General features: G+C 39.7%; 1 protein-coding gene and 2 long non-coding RNA genes across 3 annotated transcripts; 1 reads left to right on the top strand and 2 right to left on the bottom strand.

Moving 5' to 3' along the window:
* Positions 1-219: 219 nt before the first annotated feature.
* Positions 220-23,196, bottom strand: LOC109405507 (uncharacterized). The gene is made up of 2 exons (XM_019678605.3): positions 22,956-23,196; positions 220-1,938 (listed from the first exon to the last, which is right to left on the bottom strand). Exons 1-2 carry the CDS (start codon positions 23,037-23,039, stop codon positions 265-267), a joined length of 1,758 nt encoding a protein of 585 aa, XP_019534150.2. The 5' UTR covers positions 23,040-23,196; the 3' UTR covers positions 220-264.
* Positions 5,311-11,991, bottom strand: LOC134284712 (uncharacterized). Its single transcript, XR_009995895.1, has 2 exons — positions 11,857-11,991; positions 5,311-11,794 (listed from the first exon to the last, which is right to left on the bottom strand). It is a non-coding gene; the product is annotated as an uncharacterized LOC134284712 (long non-coding RNA).
* LOC134284711 (uncharacterized) lies at positions 18,950-19,324 on the top strand. Its single transcript, XR_009995894.1, has 2 exons — positions 18,950-19,083; positions 19,146-19,324. It is a non-coding gene; the product is annotated as an uncharacterized LOC134284711 (long non-coding RNA).
* Positions 23,197-26,793: the final 3,597 nt, after the last annotated feature.

Raw genomic sequence — 26,793 nt, forward strand, 5'->3', positions numbered from 1 at the left:
TGACCAAATCTGGCATAATAGTTCATTAAACATATACAAACATCTGACGAAAAAATGGGAATGATCTAACTTATCCTGTATTTGTATGAACAGTGCAAAGTAGTGGATTACCTGTGCTACCATGGGAAAGAGAGGGTTAAGATAGATTGGAGAATACAAAATATTCAATGAAAGTAATTGAACCTATTGGACTTTCGGCATAAATTAGCGTGATAAAAATAATATAAAATAATCGTCATTATTAAAAAGAAAAGGCCCCGATGTCTAAACTCGTTTCGGTTTGCTTACCGTGGCATAATCCAGTCGATGAATTTTGTCCGGTTCATCATTTTTGAACGGATTGGTTGACGAGGAACAAACACTAGACGACGAGTTCTGGCTCTGCAAACTAGGCTGACGGATCATTCCGTAACCAAGGTGGCTATCGTCGGCCTTCCTACACCCCGACATATCCGGAGGCGCCAATGACATTTGATTTGCATTGCTGTCGAACCCTTCCACGATCAATGTGCTGCTACTGCTATAGTTTCGGGGCATGGTTGAAGTTGCCGACGGCTCACCAATAATTTCGTAGTCGTCAGAAGAATTGGGGGTTTGATGCAGTGGCGGCTTGTTGTTGTTGTTAGTAATTGGCACAATAGTTGTATACCCGGAACTCACTTTATGCGTTGTGCGGAAAAAGTCTAAAGTGTCGTAACTTTCATCGATTGAGGTGGGCATTAAAATGTCTGCGCCACTGGTACTATCGTGATGATACTTTGATTTCAGTTCTCGTGATGTTTTAGATCTCTCATTGATGAACCCTGTGAGTTCGTCGTCTTCCGAAGTAGGCATGTGCTCAGTATGATTTACATCGTCTATTCCAAGTTTTTTCCAGGCGTCGGTAATGTCTTCTACACATTCATAATCACGGTTACCTTTACAAGGTAATGGCACAGAATTATTCACGGTATCTGATATCCCGTTTGCATCATCAACGCCGTTGTGACTTTTGATAAATACTGATGATATATTTGAAATGACTGAATGACTTCGTTGTTCCGTGGATACTTTAACAGACATTTGATGGCTTGCTACTGATGGTAGGGCTTTACGAGGGGGCTTGTTTGGGATACAACTTTTATTGAGTCCCGAGGAATTCATTATCTCGGGTGAAGTGAGAACTGCACGAAACGGATTATGGCTGTCTACACCGACAAATGAGCTCTGTGGTGTGGGTGGTAAAGGGCTTCTTGACCCGGGTTCTAACGAAGAGAATGCTAAGCTCAGATTGTTATCAATGCTGCTATTGAAACTATCATTATTTATGTTCTTCTTCATTGATTTCATCTTTGTCGACATGCATCGAAAAATTTCCTGTGGATTAGCATTGTCGAGTTTGAATGTGCCTTCTCCGGTATCACATTTTCGCCCAGCTTCGAAGGTAAATTTTCCATCACGGTATCCATATTTCCGAATATACCTGTAAGGCCACATGGCAATAACGATCGATTCATCTTCGTAGCATTTCAATTGAATTTCCGTTCCCGACAGCATGAGCGTATACATTTTCGGTCCCAGTCCACACTTCATAGATGCTTCCGTAGGAATTAATGTCACCGTGAAGATACCTTCACTATACGATGAGCAATACAGATCGTTATCTTCTTCGATAACGGCGTTGCACGATAGAACACTGTTCGGAGACTGCTTCTCTTTGAATGCAACCAATTGTAACGCGACCTTCCACTGCTTTGCCATGGCATCGTTAATGGAATGTAGCTGAATTTGTCCGGTCTTGGTGACAATGTTGATAATATTTGCGGTCGGTTGCTCCAGCACAATTTTTACGCAGTTTTCGAGGGTTACGATTCTTGTATTTTTATCGTTTTCGCCATCGCTAATTTCCAGTCGCTCAATACCGTTACGGCTAGCTTTGAAAAGCTGGCAGTATTTTGGCTGCAAACAAAATAAAAAATTGAATTATTTATTTATTCAACCCTATGGGAATTTTATTGTTTGTAATAACTATCAAAATAGTCAAAAGCGGAAACATAAATGTGGAAAACGAAAACGACAATGTAACATTTGTTGTTCATCCCAGTATCCATTAGTACATACTGTTGGACCTGTTCCGTCGAACAACCCATAAACAGAGGAATTTCCGCGTGATAAGAATCTATAATAAACGACCGCAAAAGTAGTTCAACTTTACTCGACACGTGAGTCTGTTTTTATTGAGCATTGCAAGGATTTCGCGACGATCGTGCAAATGTTCAATCTATGAAAGAACAATGTTCACACATCCAACAACAAAGATAACAGCGCGTAAACAAACCGATTAGTTTAAACACCACCCCAAAATGCGCACCCGCTGCTAATTTACTGTAGCGGCGACTGCAACCAATGTATGCTGAAACCGGTGTGAACATTTCTAGATTGAGTTTAAATAAGGGCGAATGTAACATGAGAGAGTTCTCTTCATCGACTCTCTCTTCTTCAAATTAAAGTGACAAGTTGCAAGTATTGTTGAACTTTTTGGTCATAAATCGCTAGGTTGCGATGCAATCTAGCGTCTAAGTGTAAAAAGTTCGATTGAATTTGCATCTTGTCACTTTAATTTGCAGAAGAGAGAGTCGATGAAGAGAACTCTCTCATGTTACATTCGCCCTTATTTAAACTCAATCTAGATTTTGTGGTAAGACAATTTTGTTTGGGGAACGTCCATAAATTACGTCACGCTTTTAGGGGGGAGGGGGGGTTTAGTTAAGTGTGACAACCCATACAAAAATTTCAGAGGTCTCATACAAAAAGTGTGACATAGGGGGGAGGGGGGGTTGAAAATTGGCAATTTTTGCGTGACGTAATTTATGGACGCTCCCTTGCCTGTGCGTCGTATTATGCGCAAGATCGTCAAGTCGTTGCAAAAATGCCGGACAACAACCCTGCAAAGCTGGTGTTTGCAACTGATCCGGTTGGCACAAGAAGGCATGGAGCGTAGAGAGCACGATGGGCGGACCAGGTGGAGCGTGACTTGGCGAGCATTGGGCGCGACCGAGGATGGAGAGCGGCAGCCACAGACCGAGTATTGTGGCGTACTATTGTTGATTATGTCTTGTCTTAATGATGTTGAACAAATAAATGTAAATGTAATGTGAATCTGTTTTTATTGAAAGCAGAAACAATTTAGTTATTGTCAATCCGGTTGGAATCAAGACAGACATTCAATTAAAAATTGCCATTTTCTTGGTCCACATAAGTGTCGCAACTGTTTCGTTTCTAGTGCGCTGTGTTGTTGACAACAACGAGAAGGATGCGCACTACTTTTGACATGATGCTGGGTCGCGTCGTGACTTCATTGTGCGACGTCCGGTTTGGTGGCGGCCCGACAATAATTTTTAGAAAAATTTTCACTCTGCGGTTGCCGCCGAGGGGGGCGACACATCCAGCTTATCTCATTTCTATAAAAAATCTGATACATCTTATACACTGTGCATTTACCAGGGGCCTACATCGTCGAAACCAAAACATGACGCTGAAAACGAGCGCCCATCAGCATCGGACGGACGCCGACGACGGGAACATTCACAACAACATCCAAGCGCTTCGCTTCATCCGTTCTTTTTGTCGCTTTCTTCGACGCAACGACGGGCGGCGGCTCATTTTCACACCGACTGGGCTTCAATTGAAATTTTCAAATTATCTAAATTGTTTGTTTGCTCAATTTTTTTATGGGTAATAGACTATTTCAGTAAAATATGCATAGCATACATCAACATTACACAGATTTGCCGGTTGTTACACTCATTAATTGAGTTACAACAGAGAAATTCATTTGATGTCGAACGAGCGTGCGTGAGCTTGTGAGTGCGAAACAAAGCGGCGTCTGCGACGGCGCAGCACCGTCGGTTCATCGGTGACGATGACAGTCGGACTGGGCGAAGACGACGGCGCCTTGCTTCCATTGACGATTGAAAACATTGTTTACAAACTTCACCTGAAAATTTCAATTGAAATTGAAAATGTAGGGCCCTGGCATTTACATCTTGCTATCTGCTTCCATCCAAAATCGATCTCAAAATCTTTTTTTTTTCAAACTACTCAGTGAAAGAGAAGGAGTGAATTTCATGCAGTGACCTATACCATCTGGAACAGGAACTGTCGCATCCGGAACAGCAACAACCGGAGCCGGAGCAACCCAGGGGCCGCGTCGGAGCTCGTATGGTTTGGTTAGTCGTCGGGTCAGCAAGGAGCACATCCTGTCACAATCAGAAGAGGAGCGAGCGGAACAACCCAGTGGACGTGTAGGAGCTCGTATGGCTCGGCTCGAGATTACTACGACGGAACACAATCACAGGTCCCGCTAGGGTGCTACCTATGCTGCTGGAGCTATGGATGAAATGAAACCTGCAACCGAAATTAAGGATCTACACTGGATTAGGTGAAATCATATAATTGATTGCCATCGGAAGCCGGATTCCGTTAATTACTTTCTTTTTTTCGGGATTGTTTTATACAAAACTCTACGGAGCCAATGGTCATGTAAAACAAATGTTATTACAAAATAATCATTTCAATGGAATTAATAACGAGTCCTACGGGCGACTTTTACTGTCGGTCCTGAACTAGAACCGGAACGAGAAGCCGCATACTGGGTACGTCGTTGAAAAGCCTCTGGGTTCCTCATAGCATCTTGGATTGCTCTTGCGACCTCCTCCAATGTTTCAATACCTTCTTTCCGCCTTTTTTCCTTTTCAGAATCAGCTGCTGTCCCATGAACGACCAACTCCTCTTCCTCCGCTTGAAGTTCTTCCGTGTTCTCCTCTTCTTCGTCTTCTTCCTCCAATACTTCGATAACTTGACCATCCGATAATGCTGGAAAGTCCCGCTCTACTAAAATTGTTTCCTTTTCCGACACGATATCCGCGTAAGAACTAGGTGTAGCATTCGCTTCCTTATTGTGCCGAGTTTTTCGCTTTGGACAAGATTCTTTCCGATGTCCGACTTCATGACATTGAAAACAGGTATCCTTCAATCCGTCATAGAAAATCTTTGCTTTTTTATTAGCAACATCGATTGTTGATGGGATGTTTCTTTCCACCTCCATGTGCACTACTCGAACCCCTTTGTACATGTGGTCGAGGCCACACTCCGGTGGGAATTTCTCCCGGGTGATGCGTTCAACCCTTCCAAATTTTCCAAGTGCCAACGACAAATCGTTATCGGGCAATTCCGGTGGCAATTCGAACACCCTCACGTATCGCATAATTACACCCGCGATCGACATTCGGACGTCTACCGACCTACCGCTTTCATAAATGAACCGACATGTTTTTCCTTAGAGCCGATGCACACGGGCGGCGCGTCCACGCAGCGTGCACGCAAGTGCGTCCTGAGTTACACACAATCAAATGGGAGGATGCACACGAGAACGCAACGCTACCGCACCGCAACCGCGCCGCACCGTGTGCGGCACGCAATGTCAACGCATGCCCCACAGGAACGCTGCGGCAACGCAGCGTGAATTCACGCAGCGTCAATTAACGCTCGTGTGCATCGGCTCTTAAAGCGTCCTGCATAGCCTCCTGCGATGTAAACTTTATGAACAGCGATCGTTCTTCTGCCGTTCTATATGTTGTTTCCACCATCATCAGATCTGTGTCCAGCCGTTTTAAAAATTTCGCAATTTCAATCCATGCCGGGCGAGGACTACCGGCTGGGAAACGAAACTGCACAGTGTTCACTATCATTTCGCTCATGACGGATGGTTGCTGTTTTTTGGTACAGAAAGCAACACCGAGAAACGTATGTATATAATGTGAACGACCGGGTACAAAGCGCGCTCGAAAACTGGGTTCTATACAGCCCAAGCTGTTGACAATGGAACACGCGAAGAACACATTTGCCTACGTCTGCACCGGACGGCGGTAGCGAAAAAACTGCCTATATTTTTTTTTCTCAGGGGTACCGTGACCGGCCCTAATTCTGCGCAGTCCCTAATTCGGCGCACTATCGCGAATATACCACAAAATCACGGACGCTAGTTCAATATTAGCTTCAAATATATTTTTTGAATATTGTTTCAATAGTAATGGAAAAAGTTTGTGAAGAATTTTTTTTCAAATCAACGACCATTATTTTGTAAAAAAATAAAATGATGTTGCAAGTACTAGAAATTGCCTGAAATCTGTGTCCGTTAGCGAAGCCACTAAAAAGTTGCCTCATGAGCTGAAGCATTTTGCGACATAAATAATGAAGAGAATGTCTGCTTTTCCATGCGCATCCTGTACTGCTGTCTTCGAGGAATCAGAATCGACAAAAAACAAAAGAGTTTTCTTCTTCCTTTCTTAATCTTCTTGTTCTTCTTAGGTGAGCAGAATTAGGAACCGGTATTAAATAGTGGTCCTAATTCTGCGCAGACATTTCAACACTAAGTTTTAAACATATAATTAATAAACAAACATCATATAAATGCCACCATAGTTAAAACTAGGATATTCTATGTTTCTAGCAATCTGGTGAATGTAATTACGTCTCAACAAGTTATTTTTTAAACTTTGAAGGCTAATTTACGATTCTTGCATTTTTGATCTGATAGTTCGACCGGACTAACCACTTGTTTTGAACATTTGCTATCAACCTCGGGGGAAATTTTATGTATTCATGCAAGCATTTGTCAAATGCGATATATGATGTGAGTTTACATGGAATTTTCTTAAACAATGGAAACCCTGGAGTTAGACAAGAAAGAAGTCTCAGTTTGCAAACAAAGATTGTGCCACCTTGTCATGGCGAAAAAGTTTATAATGCCTTTAGAAATGAAAGTAAAGTTTACTAATATGTGCATATGCGGATAACTAAAAAACTTTACATAGTAGTGTTCGATAATGCTAATGCTACAAAATCCTTTTGTGTATTATGATTGAAATTCCCTTTGCTTAGTAATAAAAGTGGGTAGTATCAATGCAAGCAAAGTTCCAATATGATCGTAATGTCGTATAAAAGTTGAAAATGAAGAATTCAACTGAATTTGATCTATGAATTATGTTTTCATTACAATATGTTATATTTTTAGAGTTTTTCCCATGTGCGCAGAATTAGGAACAATAGTGCGCAGAATAAGGAACATTTCAGAAAAGGGTGCGCAGAATTAGGAACAAAGACACACTTTAGAATTTTCATGATTTTACATAAAAATATAGTGTTTTGTATAAGAATTATATTTTTCCCTTATTTACAAAGCTAATAACTATGTGCGGTCAAAAATTCAGCCAAATCGGTTTAATTTGGAATTTATTACAGCTGATTGAAATTGGAAAAGTCTTAGGTGCGCAGAATATGGGCCCTCCACGGTATATTAAATTACTCATCTTCGGAGTAAGAATCTTTTTATCAGTTCCTTCAGGGATCGCTTCAGGAGTTGCATCGGGATTTTTTTTGGGATTCCTTAAGTCGAGCCTTAAGTGAATTCTTCCAGGAGTTCTTTCGGGAAGTCCTCCGGGAGTTCCTTCAAGAATTTCTCCGGATAATGATTATCTGGAAGGAATAGGCTCCTAAAGTCCTATCGAGTTTCTTGTTTTAAACCACAATATATGGTTCAAGAGTACATATTTACTCAATTTTTGACGTTTTTATTAACCGTAGTTGAAAATATATAATTTTATTTTTTTATCCTTTTGTCTCGTCCCTAGCTTATAACACATACTTTGAGTAATTTTTTTTCACCGTGTATGTCAGATAGGATCATTTTTGAAATCCCAGTGCGAAAAATGTCGAGCTCAGTCACACTAGGTAGACCTCAAATGTCAAAGTAGAACTACTTACCATTTTACTTATTTCGAATTTTCTCATTATTCCTTTGTTTTTCAAGTTCGAGTAAAGTACAATTTCGATTAGAATACCATGCTTGATCGTATTATTCAATATAAGCGAGATTTCGTCTTTAATTTTAGGACCCTATTGCTGGTGGGTTGCCTGGAGATAATGACAGTTGTAATCTTTGGAGGATTTGCCGTTTTTTTTGAAGGAATTGCAAAAAAATGAATTTTCAGGAAGAAGTTACTGAAGGGTTTATCGACAAGATTTGCTCATTGGCCTAAACATTCTCGAAAGTTAAGAACTGAAGAATTCCCCGGCCAGAAAGAACTGCTGAAAAATTCACCGGAAGGAGTAGCTGGAGCATTCCCGGGAACGAATTACCGCTGAATTCTTCAGAATAAATTGTTGATTTTTTCCATCTAATTTAATTTGTAATTTATTTAAGTAAGTACGATAGCCTGCTAGTAGGGCTCCCATCAAAACAGAATAGAAAATCAGGACATTTCATGTATTTTCTCGAAAATGAGTAAAACTCATCAGATTTGTTAAGAAATTTTGGCCAAAATTATTCGAAAATCAGGACATGTCCTGCTAAATCAGGACGGATGGTAACCCTACCTGCTAGTTACAAAACTTTTGCTCAGGTCAAGGAACCGGAACCGGATATTGGGTCCTACACAATTTCCATAAGAAATTGCTGGAAGTTTTGCTGGTCGGAGATAATGAGGAGTTTACCGGTAGAGGTGGCTGGAAGATTCCGCTACTGAACTGCAGGCCTTGTCTATTTTGAAAACATAAACCGGCAAAAACTTTGAAAATGATTAGGCATCAAGGGCATTATTTACATTTTGTTCTGCTATCACACACTTTTAAAAAGAGACTGTTTTTTTGCACCAGCTCACATATACGTTTATTTTGTGGCGCTTTTGATATAATTATGCAACTTAGCTTAAATAAAATATAGGTAAATACTTTGATAAATATGTAATGTATGTGTTACTGAACTTAGTTTGCGTGGACAAAGTTGAAAAGGTTGAGAAAACCTCTGAACGTAATTATTTGTAACAACCAAATAAACCCTTTTCACATTCTGTACTTAACTGGCCTTCACTGAAATAAATTTTGTTGTGAAAACTACCGATTCCATAGTAAAATTACTAACCGTACCTATGATTCTCAACCAACAACAATTTCCAGTTAATTCCACTAAAACATTGTCAACTTAACTAGCAGTGCAGTTAACATAACCAAAAATAATCTTAATTTAACAAATCTAGATTGAGTTTAAATAAGGGCGAAACTAACATGAGAGAGTTCTCTTCATCGACTCTCTCTTCTGCCATTTAAAGTGACAAGATGCAAATTTAATCGAACTTTTTTACACTTAGACGCTAGATTGCATCGCAACCTAGCGATTTATGACCAAAAAGTTCAACAATACTTGCATCTTGTCACTTTAATTTGAAGAAGAGAGAGTCGATGAAGAGAACTCTCTCATGTTACTTTCGCCCTTATTTAAACTCAATCTAGAAATGAGCATTGTATTTTTAACCCTACTGTGTTGTAAAATGCGTATCCTGGAAAAATTAACAATGTTTTGTTGTTGAGATAACTATGCATTTAGTTAAATTTACTACAATGCATTGTAATTCCAAGCATATTTCAGTTACCTTAACAGATTTTGTTGTCGGTTGAGAATCATAGGTACGGTTAGTAATTTTACTATGGAATCGGTAGTTTCCACAAAAAAATTTTTTTCAGTGTTCGCTTATCTACATCCCATCCACTCACATTTCCTCCTATCTAAAGCAGCGCTCGGCAGGATTTGAAAGTGGATGCAGTGCAAAGTAGATCCGAAAATCTTGCAAGTAGCACACTCATCTAAAAATGTAGATCTTCGTTGACATCTATTCGGAGATTTAGATGTGTCGCCCCCCTCGGGCGCATATTGTTGAGATACTTTTCCTTCCAATTCATAACCGAGTTCATAACAGTAATGTTCATAATACACAAAAATAAAACAGTATAGAGTGAAAATTGTGCAAATAAAATTTTTAAATTCGTTGTTGAACTATATTTTTATGAAAATTGCTCTTTTTAGATTGGTGTGTAAGGCGTCCCGTTAACCTGTTTGTTTACGCGGTTTGAGCAGAGAAAATAGGTACACTCCAAAAAATCTTCACGTCGATGCTACGTGAAAACATACGTAGATTTTTTCCATCGCACTTTCCACGTAACAGCTACGTGAACTGTGAGTGACGGAACTCAATGCCTGGGTATCTCGAGGTCACTAAGATTTCACATAACAGCTATGTGGAAGTTAAGATGAGTTTAACTGGACACCATTAATGATTATTGCCTGTTTTCCTTTGAATTATATTTTCTTTTCAAAAGCTTTATATGAAAAAGAAATTGTCAACTTTTTATACATATGTGAATATGTTTCAATCAAACACGAACATACACTTTTAATTTGAAGAATAACACAATTTTCAGCCCTCAGTAACATCAACAGGACGAATGACTTTGAATCCACTAGAACTCGGCATATTCTGGACTCCAGTGCTTCTGGTCAGCGCTCTCCGTACCTGAAATTCAACGTTATCTTTGCATTGCGTCACGAAAAAGTTATAAATAATTACAAAAATACCTGTAGATACTCGAGAAACCTAAGTGATGGCTGCTGTTGTTACTTGCTGACTAAGATGTTAGGTTAGAAATTATTGTTTACATTCGTGAGTGGTGGTGAAGCACTCATTTCCACCTAATAACCACGTAGCATTGACGTGAAACTCAGGCGGAAATTTGTTACGTGGAAAGTCACGTAGCTCTTACTCAAAACATCAGTGCCGTTAACTGAGGCGCAACATGAGCGTCAAGTGGATCCGGTAAATTCAAGTTGAATGACTAAAACGAGAGGTTACGTGATTTTTCACGTAGCATCGACGTTTGGATTATTTTGAGTGTAGAGAAGCGAAGAGTGAACAGCCGCCTGAACGGCAACACTTTTTCTGTTTTGATTTCATTGCTCGGATGCTGGCAACTGTCGCAAAGCAAATTAATCCACCCATCGAAGGTAGTGCCTATCGCGCATACCGCATTTGAAAACTTTTTATACTGTTGTTGTATTAACTAGGAATTATCGAACTGATGTTCCAAAATGGAACAATTTTCAATTATTCAAGAATTCAATGTTGTTTGCACTGTTATCCATAATAAATTTGGATATTTTGGTGAAAATTTGCTTGAAATGAGTGCAATACTTATCTTCACTTTTGCGGCAATCGTCAAGGTTTGTTGATTTTGTTCATTAGGATACCAGTTTGACGGTTCGATAAGGTATTTTTGGCTTCACATGGCGCCAATCACACGATGCATATATTGATCAATAGTTGACCGTTTTATGGAAACATTGAACACGCTCGTTGAAAACTACTCTAAAGTGAGTAGAATTCGACTCACTTTGGTACAAAGTGGAACAGCTCAAAAGAGAGTAAATGGCAGTTACTCACTTTAGAGTAATATGAGATTTTCTTCGAATTAGAGTAACTCGTACTCATTTTTAATTTATAGGAAATTAGCAAAGTGAGTCGTTTTTTACTCAGTTTTGTAGATTTGTTTGGATCATTCCTATTTTGATTTTTCTCATAGAAAAATAGCAAATTCATAATGAATAAAGAAAACATACATATTTTATTGATACATAAAATTATTCTTCATGTACAATATATTAAATTGAGGGCGATAAATGTTGACAAACTACTGGTGCTATGATTGTATGTGGATGCTAAGTGTGTTTCTCCCATGTGATGGTTCCTCTTCCGATCAGCGATCGCTGGTGATCATAGCCTGCTAATCCATTAGATGCGACAGGAAGCACCATGATCAGCAACACTAGCACGGCATCGATCAGCTGACAGAAAAACCACTTTCCAAAAAGCTGGGACTCACTTGCGGATCCGCAGCCCTAGATGATGGTAGTGGTAATTTGGAAAATCTAGTTAAGAAAATTATATATTGTTGATGTTTCGATTTGAAATTAATGTAATCTTTACTTACTTTTGCAAAACTGCTTGTTCCATCGATGCTTGAAGATTTTAATAATGAAAGGTTTAGATTTTTCTTACTGAGTTTGAAATTGGCTGCAACAGCCTCGGCAACAGCTTACAAGATATTTCCAAATTGTTCTAAGTCATTTCCGTTAGAGTGAGTAGAATAAATTTTGAGGCTACTCAAAAGTGAGTAGACGACAAATTTTGGCAAACAGAGTAGAAATCAACTCACCTTGGAAAACAACTGTCACTCACTTTTGACATTTTTTCGAAAAGTAAGCAAGTGAGTAGAAATCTACTTATTTTAGAGTAGATTTCAACGAGCGTGAATGTATAATATCCACTTATCCGCGAGAGGTAATGGCGGCGGCGGGCATCTCCAACCGGTTCGGATTTTGACGTTTCTTGGGGGAAAGTCAAAACAGTTTCATACTCCTCCTCACCCCTCCACCCACCGTTTGATGGCGCCAACCGATTGCGATCCCCACGAAACGTCAAATTCGAATCGGTTATTTGTGCCCGCCGCCGCCATTACCGCTCGCGGATAAGTGGATTGTTCAAAAATAGATTGATATTAATCATTCAACTTTTCCCCTATCTTCCGTTTGATCAACCACGCAGCAATATTTCCCCTCCATAGCGCATTTTACTTCAATTTTCTCTACAATATTTCCCCACCTTCAAAATGGTTACATCAATCCTCTCGAAGATTGCTCAAACCATGGGTCAAATTATTCCATGGATCAAATGATTGGATATTTCCCGTCCAGATCAACCTATCATCCTTTCAATGCAGCAGCGCGTGAATGAGAGCATCATCATTGCAGAACATTCTGCCGTGTTGCCATATTTTTTTTTAATTTAAAATAAACAGCTATTGAAATGTATTATACAAAAATAGATACAAAAAAGAAAACTGAATTCATATGTAATAAATTATCGAACAAAAAAAAACATTTACCTATGCAGAAGTATATTTTTCACGAGATTTTTCATTTCAATGTAATGAACCCAACGATTACAATGCATTAGTTGTAATAAACAGTTCACAACATTTTTGTGCAATCTTATAACTCGGTTGGTGCCCCATCGAACTTTGTTAAAAAAATACTGGTGCACTGGCGATCTCTAACGCCAGTTAAGGTGACTTGGTGCATCACAGAATTTTCATAGGAATCATTGAATTTTTAATTTTCAATGATTGTTTGCCTCGCGTTTTTGAAGTGATAAAAAACGGGCAATTCTGCAGTCACGCAGTAGAAAAAGTATCATCACACTCACCACGAGTGAGCATATGGGATGATACATTTTCATCAGAATTTGCGCTTTGGTAACTGCGAGTTTTATCACTTTGAAATTTCGAGCGAGATTTCAATGATGCTGATGACGCACTACGCGTCGTTAATCAATAATTTACACATTATGGTGGTAATATGCTTACTTGCGTTGCCTATAAATTAGAAATACCCCCTTCTGGCAAATAACACCTTTCAGTAGTAATTTTGCAATTTCCCATGGGCTGTCCAAAAACTTTTCGTAAAAAAAATGTAATACACTCCTGATCAAAAGTTTGGGGTCACCCCCTCAAAAACTCAATGAGATCTAGGATTTTGAAATCACACGCAAATAGGCGGAGATATGATCCTAAAAAAAAACATGTATTTGAGAGAGTGACCCTAAACTTTTGATCGGGAGTGTATGTTTGAATATGTAATAATGTTCAAGCTAAGAAGAAGAATTAATGTGAATAGAAAATTTATTTAAAAAAGTACAATTTTGACAGAAATGCATTGTATACATTATCTTCCGCATTATTGGCATTGGGATCGGTAGGACTGAAAACCAACCCCGCACCCACCGCACCAACTTCTCTCATACTGCCGGGAGATTTTCTCTCTGCTCGAACCTCGGCTAGATCCATCTCTCTGCAAAGGGATAATGTCGAAGATATACCGCATTTAGTTCACCACTGGACTGCGCACTGAGTCTTCATAAGTGCGAAAACGTAAATAAAACTGCGCGATTGCATCAAATCAAGTTGATGTCTTCGGCGCACTAATTCTTCGATGTATGCTGAATAAGTGCTCTGAAGACACCGCGTCGATTGGATGCAATCGCGCACTTTTATTTGCGTTTTCGCACTCTTGAAAACTAGTGCGATAGTCCAGTGGTGAACTAAATGCGCTATATTGGATTGATACTTGGTTTGATCCTCGTGATTCCATCAATAATCCTTGAAAAAGAAATAATTGATGGAATGGTGGAATAAAGGAAACAAGAAAGCGCTGCCAAATAAACATTTTCAAGCACATGTAAGTTGCGCATCGTAAATTTTCATTAGATTATTTAGAAATAATGTTTAATATTTAACATTGGTTTATGATGTTTTATATCACATCTTTAATTTCCATAAACGCGTATGCGATTTCCTAGTGCCTTTAGTATAAAATGCTAGAACGATATAGGGAAACTCAGTATATTTTCGACAGCTTTGCTCTCTTCGTCATGGGGTGTTATCTAAAGCCTGATAAACTTAAAGTTGGCGTCACATCTTTGCCAATCAAACTGTATACACATAGGTTTCAAGGAATTTGGACGACAAAAAACCCTTAGGGCAAAGGAGAAAAACTGCCAAAAATACCCGAAGTCACTCTCAAGACATAATATTATATTATAATTTAATTATCATTTAGTAATCAATCTAGCTATAGAGAAACCTGTTTTAATAATAACGGATAAAGCAAACATTTTCAATTGTGAGCGAAACAAACAAATCAATATGGCAATAACCTCTTATCCGTCTTTGTTTTCCAAACCTATACTGCTTTACATTCTCACTATGACATTAGCAAAAATTGAAGCTTGTTCCAACGTAACTGTTATACTTATTCTTTAAGCTCCATTTTGTATGTAATATTTTAATTCAACGGTAGAAGTTCATAACTTGTGTTAGAAATTAAGACACATAAACCTTCTCAAGACATTAGGAAAAATAGCATGATGAATTAGTAAATAGATCCACTATTTACCAATTCATCATACTTATCCGAAATATTGGGTTCAATAAATAATAGTTTATGAATGCTTACAAAAAAAATCGAATATGGCTTGGTAAATGACCAAAATTACCAAAACATTATTTTTTCATAATCATTAATGGAATTGAATAAGCAAGCGAAGCATCGAATGGCACTTTCCTAATGATCAAGTCTTGATAATATTTACAATGCAAAAACGTGACACTTTATTTCTAGAAATTTGTTTTCAAAGCATTCCATAAAATTCAATTGAACTGACCACCATGAACGCCGTGAATCACGCGCTGAACGTTGGTGAATTGCTATCTCTTCCTCACTGATGGAATGGTCTTCGCTCAATCCGCTGACTCTTTTACCCTGCTGGATTGATCGAATGAAAGTTTGACGGACTTGGATGATCTTGATGGTTTGGTCAAACTGGGTGATAGTGGTGGTTGAATCAATCTTTCGGAGGGGAAATATTGAGGATATGAGCAGGCCCCTGGCATCAATGAAATATATCGTAGCCAACATCTAACTGCCTTATACTCATATTCATGCAAATTGAAACGAGCGTGTAATCAACAAACGCAGCTTTTGTTTGATGTTGTGAGCCACACACGAAATCACATTCACAATGCGTGTTGGTTGGGTTGCTTTATTCAACTAATCGCATGCTTCTCTTACCGTACATTAATATTAAAGCGAGTTTGAAGTGTTTTGTGATCATAACAGGTGAAAAAAATGATTCCAAAAACTGATCAACAAACCAAAATAAACGTTAAACAAAAAATTGTTGATGTTTTCGCATTTGACAGTGGGCGCTATTTATTAGCGCCCAAGACATCCTGTCTACCATGATTCCAATGCATTGATATAGGCCGTGTCAGGGGCCTGGATATGAGCATCAACCTCAATCCTCGCTTTTGCAGGTTGATCAGTATTTATATCAAGATTCAACATTCTGATCCATCTTCTCCGCAATAAAAATGCAAGCAATATAGCGCATTTAGTTCACCACTGGACTATCGCACTAGTTTTCACGAGTGCGAAAACGCTAATAAAAGTGCGCAATTGCATCAAATCAACTCGGTGTCTTCAGAGCACTAGATTGAAGAAATAGTGCGCCGAAGACATCAACCTGATTTGATGCAATCGCGCACTTTTATTTACATTTTCGCACTTATAATGTCGCAGTTCGCTGTCCAGTAGTGAACTAAATGCGGTATACATTTAGCAATATTTCCATCAACTTGTGTTTCTTGATGAAGTTGAAGGAAAGATTGAACCTGTTGGTTGAATCAACTTATTGATAAGTGTAAATGGTACTATTCGCTTCTCTACACTGAAAAACAAGAGAACCCAAATTTGAGTATTTTTAAAATCACTTTTGAGTTCTTTTTTGCATCCTGTTTCATTCGCTCGCTTTATTGTTGTCAGAGAGTGAATAGCAAAACAACCCAACTTTGAGAGTTCGATGCGGAAAGCCAAAATTGAGTAAGCGGCACAGTACCGAAAGTTGAGTAATTTTAACTGACAGTTGAGTAAAAAGAACCTTGACTTTAGGTACTTTGGCCGTATACGCTTAAATGGAAACCTGAGACGAGACTCGCGAAGAGGAAAAAAAGCAACGTCAAGTGCAGCCCAACTGAGCTAGTATTGCTATCCGAGATAAATTCTGAAGCCAAAATTCACTCCGAGCAGCATTTTCTTCTCCTGTACTGTCAAAAATAAATTGAAAACAAAATATTCCAATGATTACTTTGCTTGGCGATTGTTGGCGATGCAAAATTTCACCTCAACATGATTTTGTGCGTGAATGGGATTCAGTCACACTGCATGTGAGGTGATGCGGTCACGTACGTGTTTGAACCACCAGCCCAAAACATAATGTCAACACAGATAGGAAGAAGAAAAAATAACAAAGTGGAGAAAAAGAAGACCGTCTTCGCGAGTCTCGTCTCAGATGCAAACTACCCTAAACATCGACTCCAGCAACTCAAAATTGGCTTCCCGCACGCAACCTCGAAGTTGGGTGGAATGAACTCACTTTTGGTAGAGACTGTATATATAGAGACACGCAAAGACAACTTCTTTTGAGTGTTGTTCTTCTTCTTCGCCCGACTTTGTTTTCACAATTTTGCTGGCGTGCTCGATAGGTAGCCGATTTGACAGTTCGATAGGTAGATTTGGTTTCACTCTTTGCGGGACTGTGTTATAAACAGACTGTAACTTTTGGGTACTTTCGTTTTTCCGTGTACATATTGTCGCGCTTATCTTTTATTAGAATCCTGCGGCGGTCGTACGCTCGCAAGGCATACCGCCGCATGACAGTCGCAAGGCAAAACAAAAGAAAAAGTGTTCCCGCCAAAAACAAAAGCACGTGGATTTCGCGAAGTGACAGATGTTTTTGAATGTATTTGTGACGAACGGCAAGAGTGGCTCAGTGGAATGAGTGTTCTTGCTGTCAAACCCCATATAATGGAATTATATACTTTTAAATCTGGTGACGCTGTTATGATTAGTGACTGTCGCGCTAATATCAGAAGCCAGATAATCGCCATATTCTGATTTCTCTTGAGAGGCATAATATTTTCTCTGGGTTTGAGGACGTCGCTATGAGCCTCTGCACGAATTTGCCCTGTCCTGCTCGCTCCCACAGAAAATTTGAAAACAGCGCGCACAGTAATGCCTGGTTTAGACGGTGCAAGCAAGGGGCTAGTCGCTTGGAACATTGTGCCAAGAGGTGCCAAGCACACCGTCTTATACGCTGTGTGGCACACCGAGGCACTCTGAGGCACAATTTTGACACTTGAGTTTGGGTGAAAAAACTAGGCAACCATGTGCATTTGACCTGCAAAATGAAAACAAACAGTTGGTTGTCTTGGTAGTTGCCAATCAAAATCTGAATCATCAAACAGTGGCACTTCAGGGCACACTGAGGCACAATTCAATACCCGGTGGCACACTGAAAATAATTGGCGTGCTCAGCGACTCCCTCTTGGGTGCAAGTGACTTGATTCCAGTCAGTTGAAAACGCCCAATTGAATGTGAATTGAACGTGTAAACACCACCGTTCATCTCACTTCAGCAACAGACTTTACTTGAACGAAAGTTGAACATGTTGAACTTTTCCGTTCAAGTCAAACGCAATCATCTCACTTGCCCCGTCTGAACCCGCGATTCATGTGAGATGAATTCAAGTTATCTGTCAGATGAGCTGAATTCAATTCAGTTTGCTTACGCACCGCGCGAATTGATCAATGTAAACACTTGCTTCAACTGAAATGCGTTCAAGAGCATGCAAGTGGCCGATCGAGTCGTTTGCTGAGTCTAAACACATCATTCGTTTCGAATGAATATATTTGAGAAGTTGGCAAGTGAAATGCTCGTTTCAGTTGACCCATGTAAACCAAGGCATAAAAGTCACACTGTGCGAACTGTTTTCAAGTTTTCTGTGGGAGTGAGCAGTACGCCATGGCTAAAGACACTGTATGCTAAAGACACGAAATCTGATGATTGTTGCTATTGATGATGATTGTCGCGTCATGACGATGATGCTGTCGAGCAATGCTTTTAAAGCGCGTTTGACAGGTCTCCTGCTCGATTGGAATGACAGACATTGACAGCAAATTTGGAATTCCAATTGGAACATTTCGTGTCTTTGCATATAGTGTCTTTAGCCATGGCGATTCTGCAGATTCGTGCAGAGGCTCATGACGACGCCTCCGTCAGTCCACCCGCATAGGAAAATACAGTTTGCCTTAGACTCCAAACAGCGAAACTCCTCTAACTGGTAAGGTTACATTTTCCCAAATTGTTGCATCTCAGTTGAACAACGTGAACCAAAGCTCTTTGTACTATCAAAAACAGCATAAACAACCTAAAGCAAATTGTTACAATATATTGTAGTGTTCAAATAATGTTGAATAATATGAGAATGAAACATTTCAATGAAAAGTTGAAATATGCCTTCACATTATGCCAAACGGTTTGTTTGGATAGTTTGGTATCACACTTACACACGCACATTTTACTATATATTATTTTTATCAAACAGTTTGACAAACAGTAGAATGCATTAGTGTTCGTTTGCCAATTCTTGACCGCATCGAAAATCCAAGTGTCAACTTGGTCGCATTTCTGTTTTGCATTTTTGTTCAAGCCCGCAGGAGTTCCAGCTAAAATAAAAGTCCAGCAAGGAGACTTTTTGCAACGTAAGTATTGGGAGTTGATAGGTTGCTGTTTATATCAATAACTCGCTTATTTCTTCTATTAGGTCATGATCGTGCCGGATGTGCCGCATCGAGTAGATCGTTTGTGTGCGGACGGGAAAGGAGAGGACAACTCGTTGAGAGGATCGTCGTTGCGCTGAACTACGATGTGGCCTCGGATGTGGCTTTGGATCCGGTGTTACCGGCGATCCTCGATAGGAGTTCGGAGCAGTGCATGGTTGGATAGCTAGATATTATCAATTTAGTTGAAAATCGGACTTTTCGACTAGTAAAGCTGGGGTTTTCTCCAAATCCGTGCATCGGACCTAACTTCGGAAGTGGTGCGCTGTATAGTAAACCTGGTCCGCTATACAGCGCACCACTTCCGAAGTTAGGTCCGACCGAGGGTCCGACGCACGGATTTGGAGAAAAATCCTACTTCGCTAGTCGAAAATTCCGGGTTTCAACTGCACGGAGAATATCGACAAGCTCAAGCACTGGATCAAGAAGATAGTGAAAAATAAGTGGTAATTGGTTTCAGTGACAGCCGAGCCTCCAAAAAATACATTTTCGTAGATGAATAAAAAAAATATATTATATTTAACACGTATTTGTTAATTTTTATTTTATGTTGTAGCGCAATAAATGCGCAATATGTTTTTTCATACCCCCTGGCAGGTCCACTAATAGTACAAAAGTAACAAAACCGTACAACGTACTGTTATTTCAACTGTATGAGACCATTAATCAATAATAGGAAGCAATCAGCTGCGTTTTTGCTAGAGTGCCGGTAGGGGCGCTTTTCTGATAAATGCGGTAAACGTGATAACAGTGTAAAGCAACGGCGAAGGTTACGCTATGCGATCGTAGACGGCGCTCGTGTTCCACGTGTTTTTCACATATACAGCGGCGCCGCCTGCACCTATCCACTCGGAAACATCATGCGCAGCACGGGTGGAAAATGCCAGTCAGAAAAAAAGAAGTAAACAGCTTGAAATTAGTATGGTGGCGTAAAAAATTCTCTGTTACTGTAATGAATCCGGAAGAAACGCATAGGTATAATGATTTTGTTTCTAATTTGCAACTTTTTGCCCCAAGGCACAAATCGCTGCGATGCGGAACAAGTGCAAGCCAGCGATTTGTCCATACAAGAAAAATGATTTTACTTTTAATGTGGTGGCGCCATCTCTGATAAAAACAAGCTTTGATTTCTTACTATTACACATACAGTGCTTATTTCCATTTCAATTTTATAGTTCAACTGTTCTAGAATTGTCTGCTATACAGTGAACTGAACAAAAAATGAATAGTACATTGACCTTTTGACAAACTGTAATCGAAAAATTTTGTTCGAGAAAATTGGCGATTTTTTATTGTAACATAACTTAACCGCCTATTCCACATATTGTATTTTGCTCGATAACCGTCTATCAGACTGTTGAAACTGTTTATGGTACTGTTGGTTTATTGTTACTTTTGGTGATATGTCATACTGTTGAGATACTGTTTTAGATAATGGATCACTAAAATAACTAAAACGGCCGCTATGAAATGAAAAGATAGCGCCACCGTAGCCTTGTGTGTTTGACGTAACTCGACTGCTGTCACTGTGTTAGCGTCCATATACGGTGGCGCTTTTGTTTTGATACGGTGAGTAGCGAAAAAGTTGGCTTCAATGATCCATTGCGAACAGTATGGTGAACAGTACTATTATGGTTCACGGTTATGCGGGCATTGTTTTAGCTTTGACATTAGCATCGCATGACTTAACTTCGCAACGTTCGCAACTCTCAAAGCAAGCCGCGACTTCGATTTGATGGTGCGAGGCCTTTTCAGCTGACAGGTCCGTCTATGCCACTGTTTATAACTGCCGAACGAAGGCGCAAACGCGAAACTGTCATTTTCATAGGAGGACTGTCAAAGGCTCGAGAAATCAGCTGATTTAAGGGTAGTACGCACCTGATAAGTACTGTGGAAAAAGATAGGCCAAGGAACGGTCAAGAAATGATTTCGCTGTTAAAATTTCTTGAGTGGTCCGCAGCTGGAAAGAAATGAAAATTGTGTAAGGCACCCTACACACTACTCAAACCGTTTGATCAACATTGCCACCGCCCCCTGGTTGGTCGAACCAGCGAATGTTTCTGCAACCGTATGACGAACTGCCAAATCGTGTTGCACCAACATGTCACTTTGGTTGCACCAACATCATCCCCCATTTGAAATCGCACTGTGTTTGTGCAACAACACTACACACGGTACGATCGGTACGTCAAACATTGGCTCCGCCCACCGTTGGTTTGAGTAAAATCAAACTGGTTTGATTTTTGCCGACCAAACCGTCAACCGTCAAATCGGTTTGACGAACTGCCAAATCGGTTCGTCAAACAGCATCACACACGGTCAAACACAGCACCAACTCAACCACCAACCTGGGGGCGGAGGCAATGTTGGTCAAACCGTTTGAGTGGTCTGTAGGGTGCCTAAGGCACCCAATGCGAAGCCGAGCATTTGTAACGCTCGTAACGCCAGCCGGGCAAATCAAATGGAGCTGTCCTGTCACTTTTCCTTGCGGAAAAATATTCCGTGCTATTATTCCGTAAGGAAAAGTAACGTTTCTCCCCATAGACGAGTGCACCGATGAACTGAATTCATCGCGGTCCGAGAATTTTGACACTACAGCGGGGTCGGTTCCAATCAGAAGTGAAAGATTTCCAATCAGAATTGAACAATTCTGATTGGGAACGACCCCGCTGTAGTGTCAAAATTCTCGGACCGCGATGAATTCAGTTCATCGGTGCACTCGTCTATACTGGAGCAGTTGTCAAAATTACTTGCGGAAAAAGGTGGAATTTTACTTGAGCGCTCTACTTGGCAACAAGAAACTAAGCTTGAGCAAAAAGATAGGACAAGGAACTTAGCAAAAGGATAGGACAGGAAACTTAGCTTTACGGAATAACACAGGAAATCTGAACACAAACCACTACCACACAGGAATTTGGATTGGTCAATAGCACGGACTATTTTTCCGCACGGAAAGTGGCAGCTCCATTTAATAGTCCATTTTACGAGCCGATTTGATGAATGAATTTTGACAGAAGGTAGCGTCCAATAACCCGTGAAAACCAATAATCATCATCAACATAGAGATAAGTGACATTTCAACACACGAACACTAGCGCAAATTTTTCCTCACACAAAAGTGCACGCCGATTGAAAGGCTACTCAGATTGCATATGCAAATATTACCCAATCGACCCAGTATCATAACGTCCGAGGCCATAAAGTCCCAGGACTTTATGGCGCATTTTTCCGGGGCATAACGTCCGAACTTGCAGATACGCCACGAAGTCCAAGGAAAGAAGGCACATAGGATATTATGACGCATACAAACTTTTGGACGCTATTTCGCAAAAAAACGCGACTTAATGTCCGGGACTGTATGGCCTCGGACGTTGTGACCCGGCCCCGTGTTACACTTTTTTTCCTTACTTGCCATCTGCGAACTGCTAGAGTAATTTTGAAGCGGAATCATTACTTGACCATTACTTGTCCTATCTTTTTGCAGAGTACGTACGAAGTGGAAACTAGTCATAAAGCGTTACGTGATTTGTGAACGGCGCCGTGCCAGATGAATGCGTATATCTTATGATCCTTTCAAATTGAGCACCCCTAGTTGACCATACAAACTTTGGTTCCAAACCGTGAAGCTCACCTATATTTTCGAAATTTCTTCACTATGCATTCCATACGTTGGGTAATTTATGTTTCAGTATATAGTAGATTCAATGTCATATTGAATAGATAGGTTTATATCTCCAATGCAAAAAATGCAATGTCTACGTTTTATGTGCCAATCCTTAATGTGTCGAACATACCTTTTTAGAGATGCGTATGGAGAACCCATTTTGCGACTTGATGGTAAGATATCCTACTAAAATCGGTTTCTCCTCTTCGTCCATGGTTCGACCAATGCTGTTTCCTTGCGTTCACAAGCAAATTGTAGATATTTTTACATATTTAGGCACTTTTTTGTAGAAAAATAGTTGTCTAACAAATATTCAATCTTTTTTCTACTGCTTTGTCACAAAAATATTTGTCATTATACTTTCACTAGTACCGATAAGTATTGTAATTGAATGGAACATTTTATATAAAAGTGTTTTACACTTCAACCCATCTCATACCTAGTTGCTACAATTTGCACTTGTTTCTAATGAATCTCATGCCTCTACTGATTGTTTATTGCGATATTGTATCATCTGTTTCTTTGAAATAGGCATTAATTGTACATGAGTTTCATATTTGTAAGAAGAAACAATTACTCTAAGTGGATTGATCAGAAAAAAACTAACAAGCCTGTACCACAGAAAATAATGACAGCTCAGTCGCTGTCATGCATCAAAGTTATTCGCCAATTTTCAGGTAAGGCTGGTATAATCAAGGGTATAATTTTATCCACTCGTTCAGAACTACTCTAACAAAGTGAGTCGTTTTCCACCAAGTTTTCCACTCACTTACAAACAGTGTACGCAGAATATGCCACCGCAAGCGAAAAATAGGCAACAAAGAAGGCACGGTAACAACGCTTTGTTTTTTCGTTAATGACAAAATCGCTCCCGAGTTTGTTCATAACAAAAACGGTAGGTAGGAATATTTGTCTCGTTCTATTCACATCGTGATTTTCGCACTGTTTTACAACTGAAACTCAACTCTGAGATTTGCAAGAGTTTCGTCTAAATGCTTATGAATTCGATAATGTGGGTCGAAAATTTCAGCAGAAAAGCCGGAATATCAGCACATGCACGGCAAGCGATGTTTGTTTTATTGCTCTCATCGCCTGACATGCGTTACCAACATGCACCGCTTAGGACAAAGCGTTTGTTTTTTGGCGTGATCCGTTTTTCGTACCCTGCTTACAAACTTTTGCTGAAATGTCAAAAATGGAGTAATAATGTTTACTACGTCATTATTTTATGAAAGATATTGTTCGTGCAGTTGAAAATCGGAATTTTTGACACGCAAAAATCGATTTTTCTCCTAAACCGTGTGTCGGACGTACGTCGGGTACAATGCGCTGGATAGAGGGCCAGGTCCGCTGTCCAGCGCACTACGTCCGACGTTAGGTTCCACGTTTTACGTATGGATTTTGAGAAAATTCGATTGTCGGGTGTGGGAAAACTTCGAGTTTCAACCGCGACGACAATAGCTTTCGAAAGTCGATCGACTCACTCACAATGAAGTTTAACAACTGATTCACTTTTGAGTATTGGGCTAAGAAATCGACTCAGTATAAACAGTTTTTTTTTTCGCAGTCAAGGTATTTAGTAGATTGTGAACAATCCTCGGTACCCTATTACGTAATTTATGTTTAGTCCTTTACTGTTAGATCGGTGTAACACGCTACATATAATTTATACAAAAGACAATTTGCAGGCAGGGATGGGCTTCACGCTAAGATCAGTTTACCTATTTTTCTAAAATATGGGTAAATTTTATTCAAATTTGCGTAAACTTTACGTGCACAACCTCATTTATAGGTAATATTAACCCATATTTGGGTTACAATTACTCATATGTGTGTCCACATTACCCATATTTGAGTTTTGTTAACCTATATTTGAGTATCATTTACGCATATTTGAGGTTGTGCACTTTTTGGAAAAAAGGTAAACTGATCTAAGCGTGTTGGGGATGGGATCATTCATTTGCAAAGAGTTACATTCACAGCAATTGCTATTATGGTGGATTAACCGTCTACTTGTATTCTATCGGTCGCTTCAGTATGGCCTCCGAAGTAGCCGTTTTATAAAAAAAAGTTATTTTACTCTTCGTAACTTTATGTGTGCAATATGGAATGCAGTTATTTTACTATGGAGAACTATAAATCACTAGTTACACATACACTCAGGAAAATTGCCTCATACTTAATGGCAAATATCCATGTGCCAAACCGCATTCAAAGTATATGCAACCAATACCCGATTACGCAGGCAAATTAGCACATAAATAGTATGTGCTCAAAATTGTATGAGTCGCTGCTGTATGGTGCCTCATCAAAAGTATGAGTCGCACTAATGGAAAACATTTGTTTACCCCCATTGCAAAAATTCATGTCCCGGACACATAGAAGGAATGAAGATTTTTTCCCAGTGTACAGTATTCGTTTTCGTTCAAATTTACGGTCAAACTGTTCCCCAACCATTTGCTATACAATGAATTGTCTGAAAAAATGGATAATATATCGACCATATTCTTTACTGTATTGCGAAAAATTTGTTCGGGAAAATGAGCGATTTTTATGGTAACCTATCTTAACCGCCTATTCCTCATACTGTAATGTGGCGGCTTACCATTTGTCAAACAGGCAAATCTGTACGTGGTATGGTTATCTTACTGTTATCTCGGATAGTTTGAGAAATGGTTGATTGGCAATTGCTAATAGTCATCAACAGTATGTGAAACGCAAGGGGTTGGTCATTCAGCACACTTCATTTGTGCCGTGATTTTTGAGCGTGTGCCAATATGTGCCTAAACTGTGCCGGTTGTTTTTCAGTGTGTGCCGAAGTGTGCCGAACGTGCCGGAGGTGTGCCGAATGTGCCCAGTGGAATATTTTCTTAGAATGTTTTTGCGCTAATTATAATCCTGTCTATTTTTGGCGAATGTTATTGGTCAAGTCGGTGTTTACAGACAAAATTCCACCCAGAACACTTGTCTAGAATCTGTATGAAGGGATTTTTTGCAATCGTAAGTATAATGACAGTTTGATTCCATACCGCAAAGTTGGATTTCTATGTTGTGCCCATGTGTGCCGGATTGTGCCGGCATGTGTGCCGAAATGTGCCGGGCACAATGTGCCGAATGACCAACCCCTTGGTGAAACGCTACATTTACAGTTAGTGATTATGCGGGCTGCGCGTTATCCATCACGGCCAAAGCTGCACTTGGAAGTTGGCGTGATGGATTTGCTGCACCTTCTTCGTTGTGGCGATGTTGGGGTAAGCATTTTATAGATGTGTGAGTGCTGACCATGTTTTTGGTTTTTATTTTGTTGAAACAAACGAAATTTTTGACATTATATGAAATGATGGTAATCGGTTGTTTTTATCGATAAACTCTAAATTAAAACAATTAAATAAAACTTTGGAATAAATAAATCCTCAGTTTGAAAATCAACCATGCGTTTTATTGTTTCAAACAAGCGCCATTTTTCTGCGTGAAGAGAGAGTCGATGAAGAGAACTCTCTCATGTTACTTTCGCCCTTGTTTAAACTCAATCTAGAGATGCTTCATTAGGCCATATGAATAAAGTTGAGTAAATACTCTTTACTAAATCTCTGTGAAGCCGTGGAGCAAATCTTCTCTGTGAAACTTCACAGAGATCTGAGTAAAGAGTAAAGTTTTATTCATATGGCCTATTGAACACTGAAAAAATAAAACGAATGCTGAATCAGTTGGAAACAAAAGAATATTTTGGCTCAGTGTGCATCGTGTAATTATACCACTGGCTATCACAACACCTCTCGGAAAAAAAGCCTTGCACGGAACTACAAATCAACCCAATTTTAAGTTGTTTTGACGCAATCCCGGTCTTCCGTGGAATAACTCAGATTTGCGTCAAACAGCGAAAGTGGTGAGTGAGTAGTTCTCGTTTGAGAGCGGCAAAAAAATTAACCCACTGGTAAGTTATTTTCACCCAACGGAGGCCTCAAATG

The sequence above is a fragment of the Aedes albopictus genome, unplaced genomic scaffold (assembly GCF_035046485.1).
Source record: "Aedes albopictus strain Foshan unplaced genomic scaffold, AalbF5 HiC_scaffold_60, whole genome shotgun sequence".
Taxonomy (NCBI): Eukaryota; Metazoa; Arthropoda; class Insecta; order Diptera; family Culicidae; genus Aedes; species Aedes albopictus.

Bases quoted from the DNA above. Each gene is read 5' to 3' on its own strand.
- LOC109405507 (XM_019678605.3), bottom strand. From the start codon at position 23,039: ATGGACGAAGAGGAGAAACCGATTTTAGTAGGATATCTTACCATCAAG. The intron at 1,939-22,955 runs GTATGTTCGACA...TTTTGTTTGCAG, and splicing joins CCATACGCATCTCTAAAAAG to CCAAAATACTGCCAGCTTTT.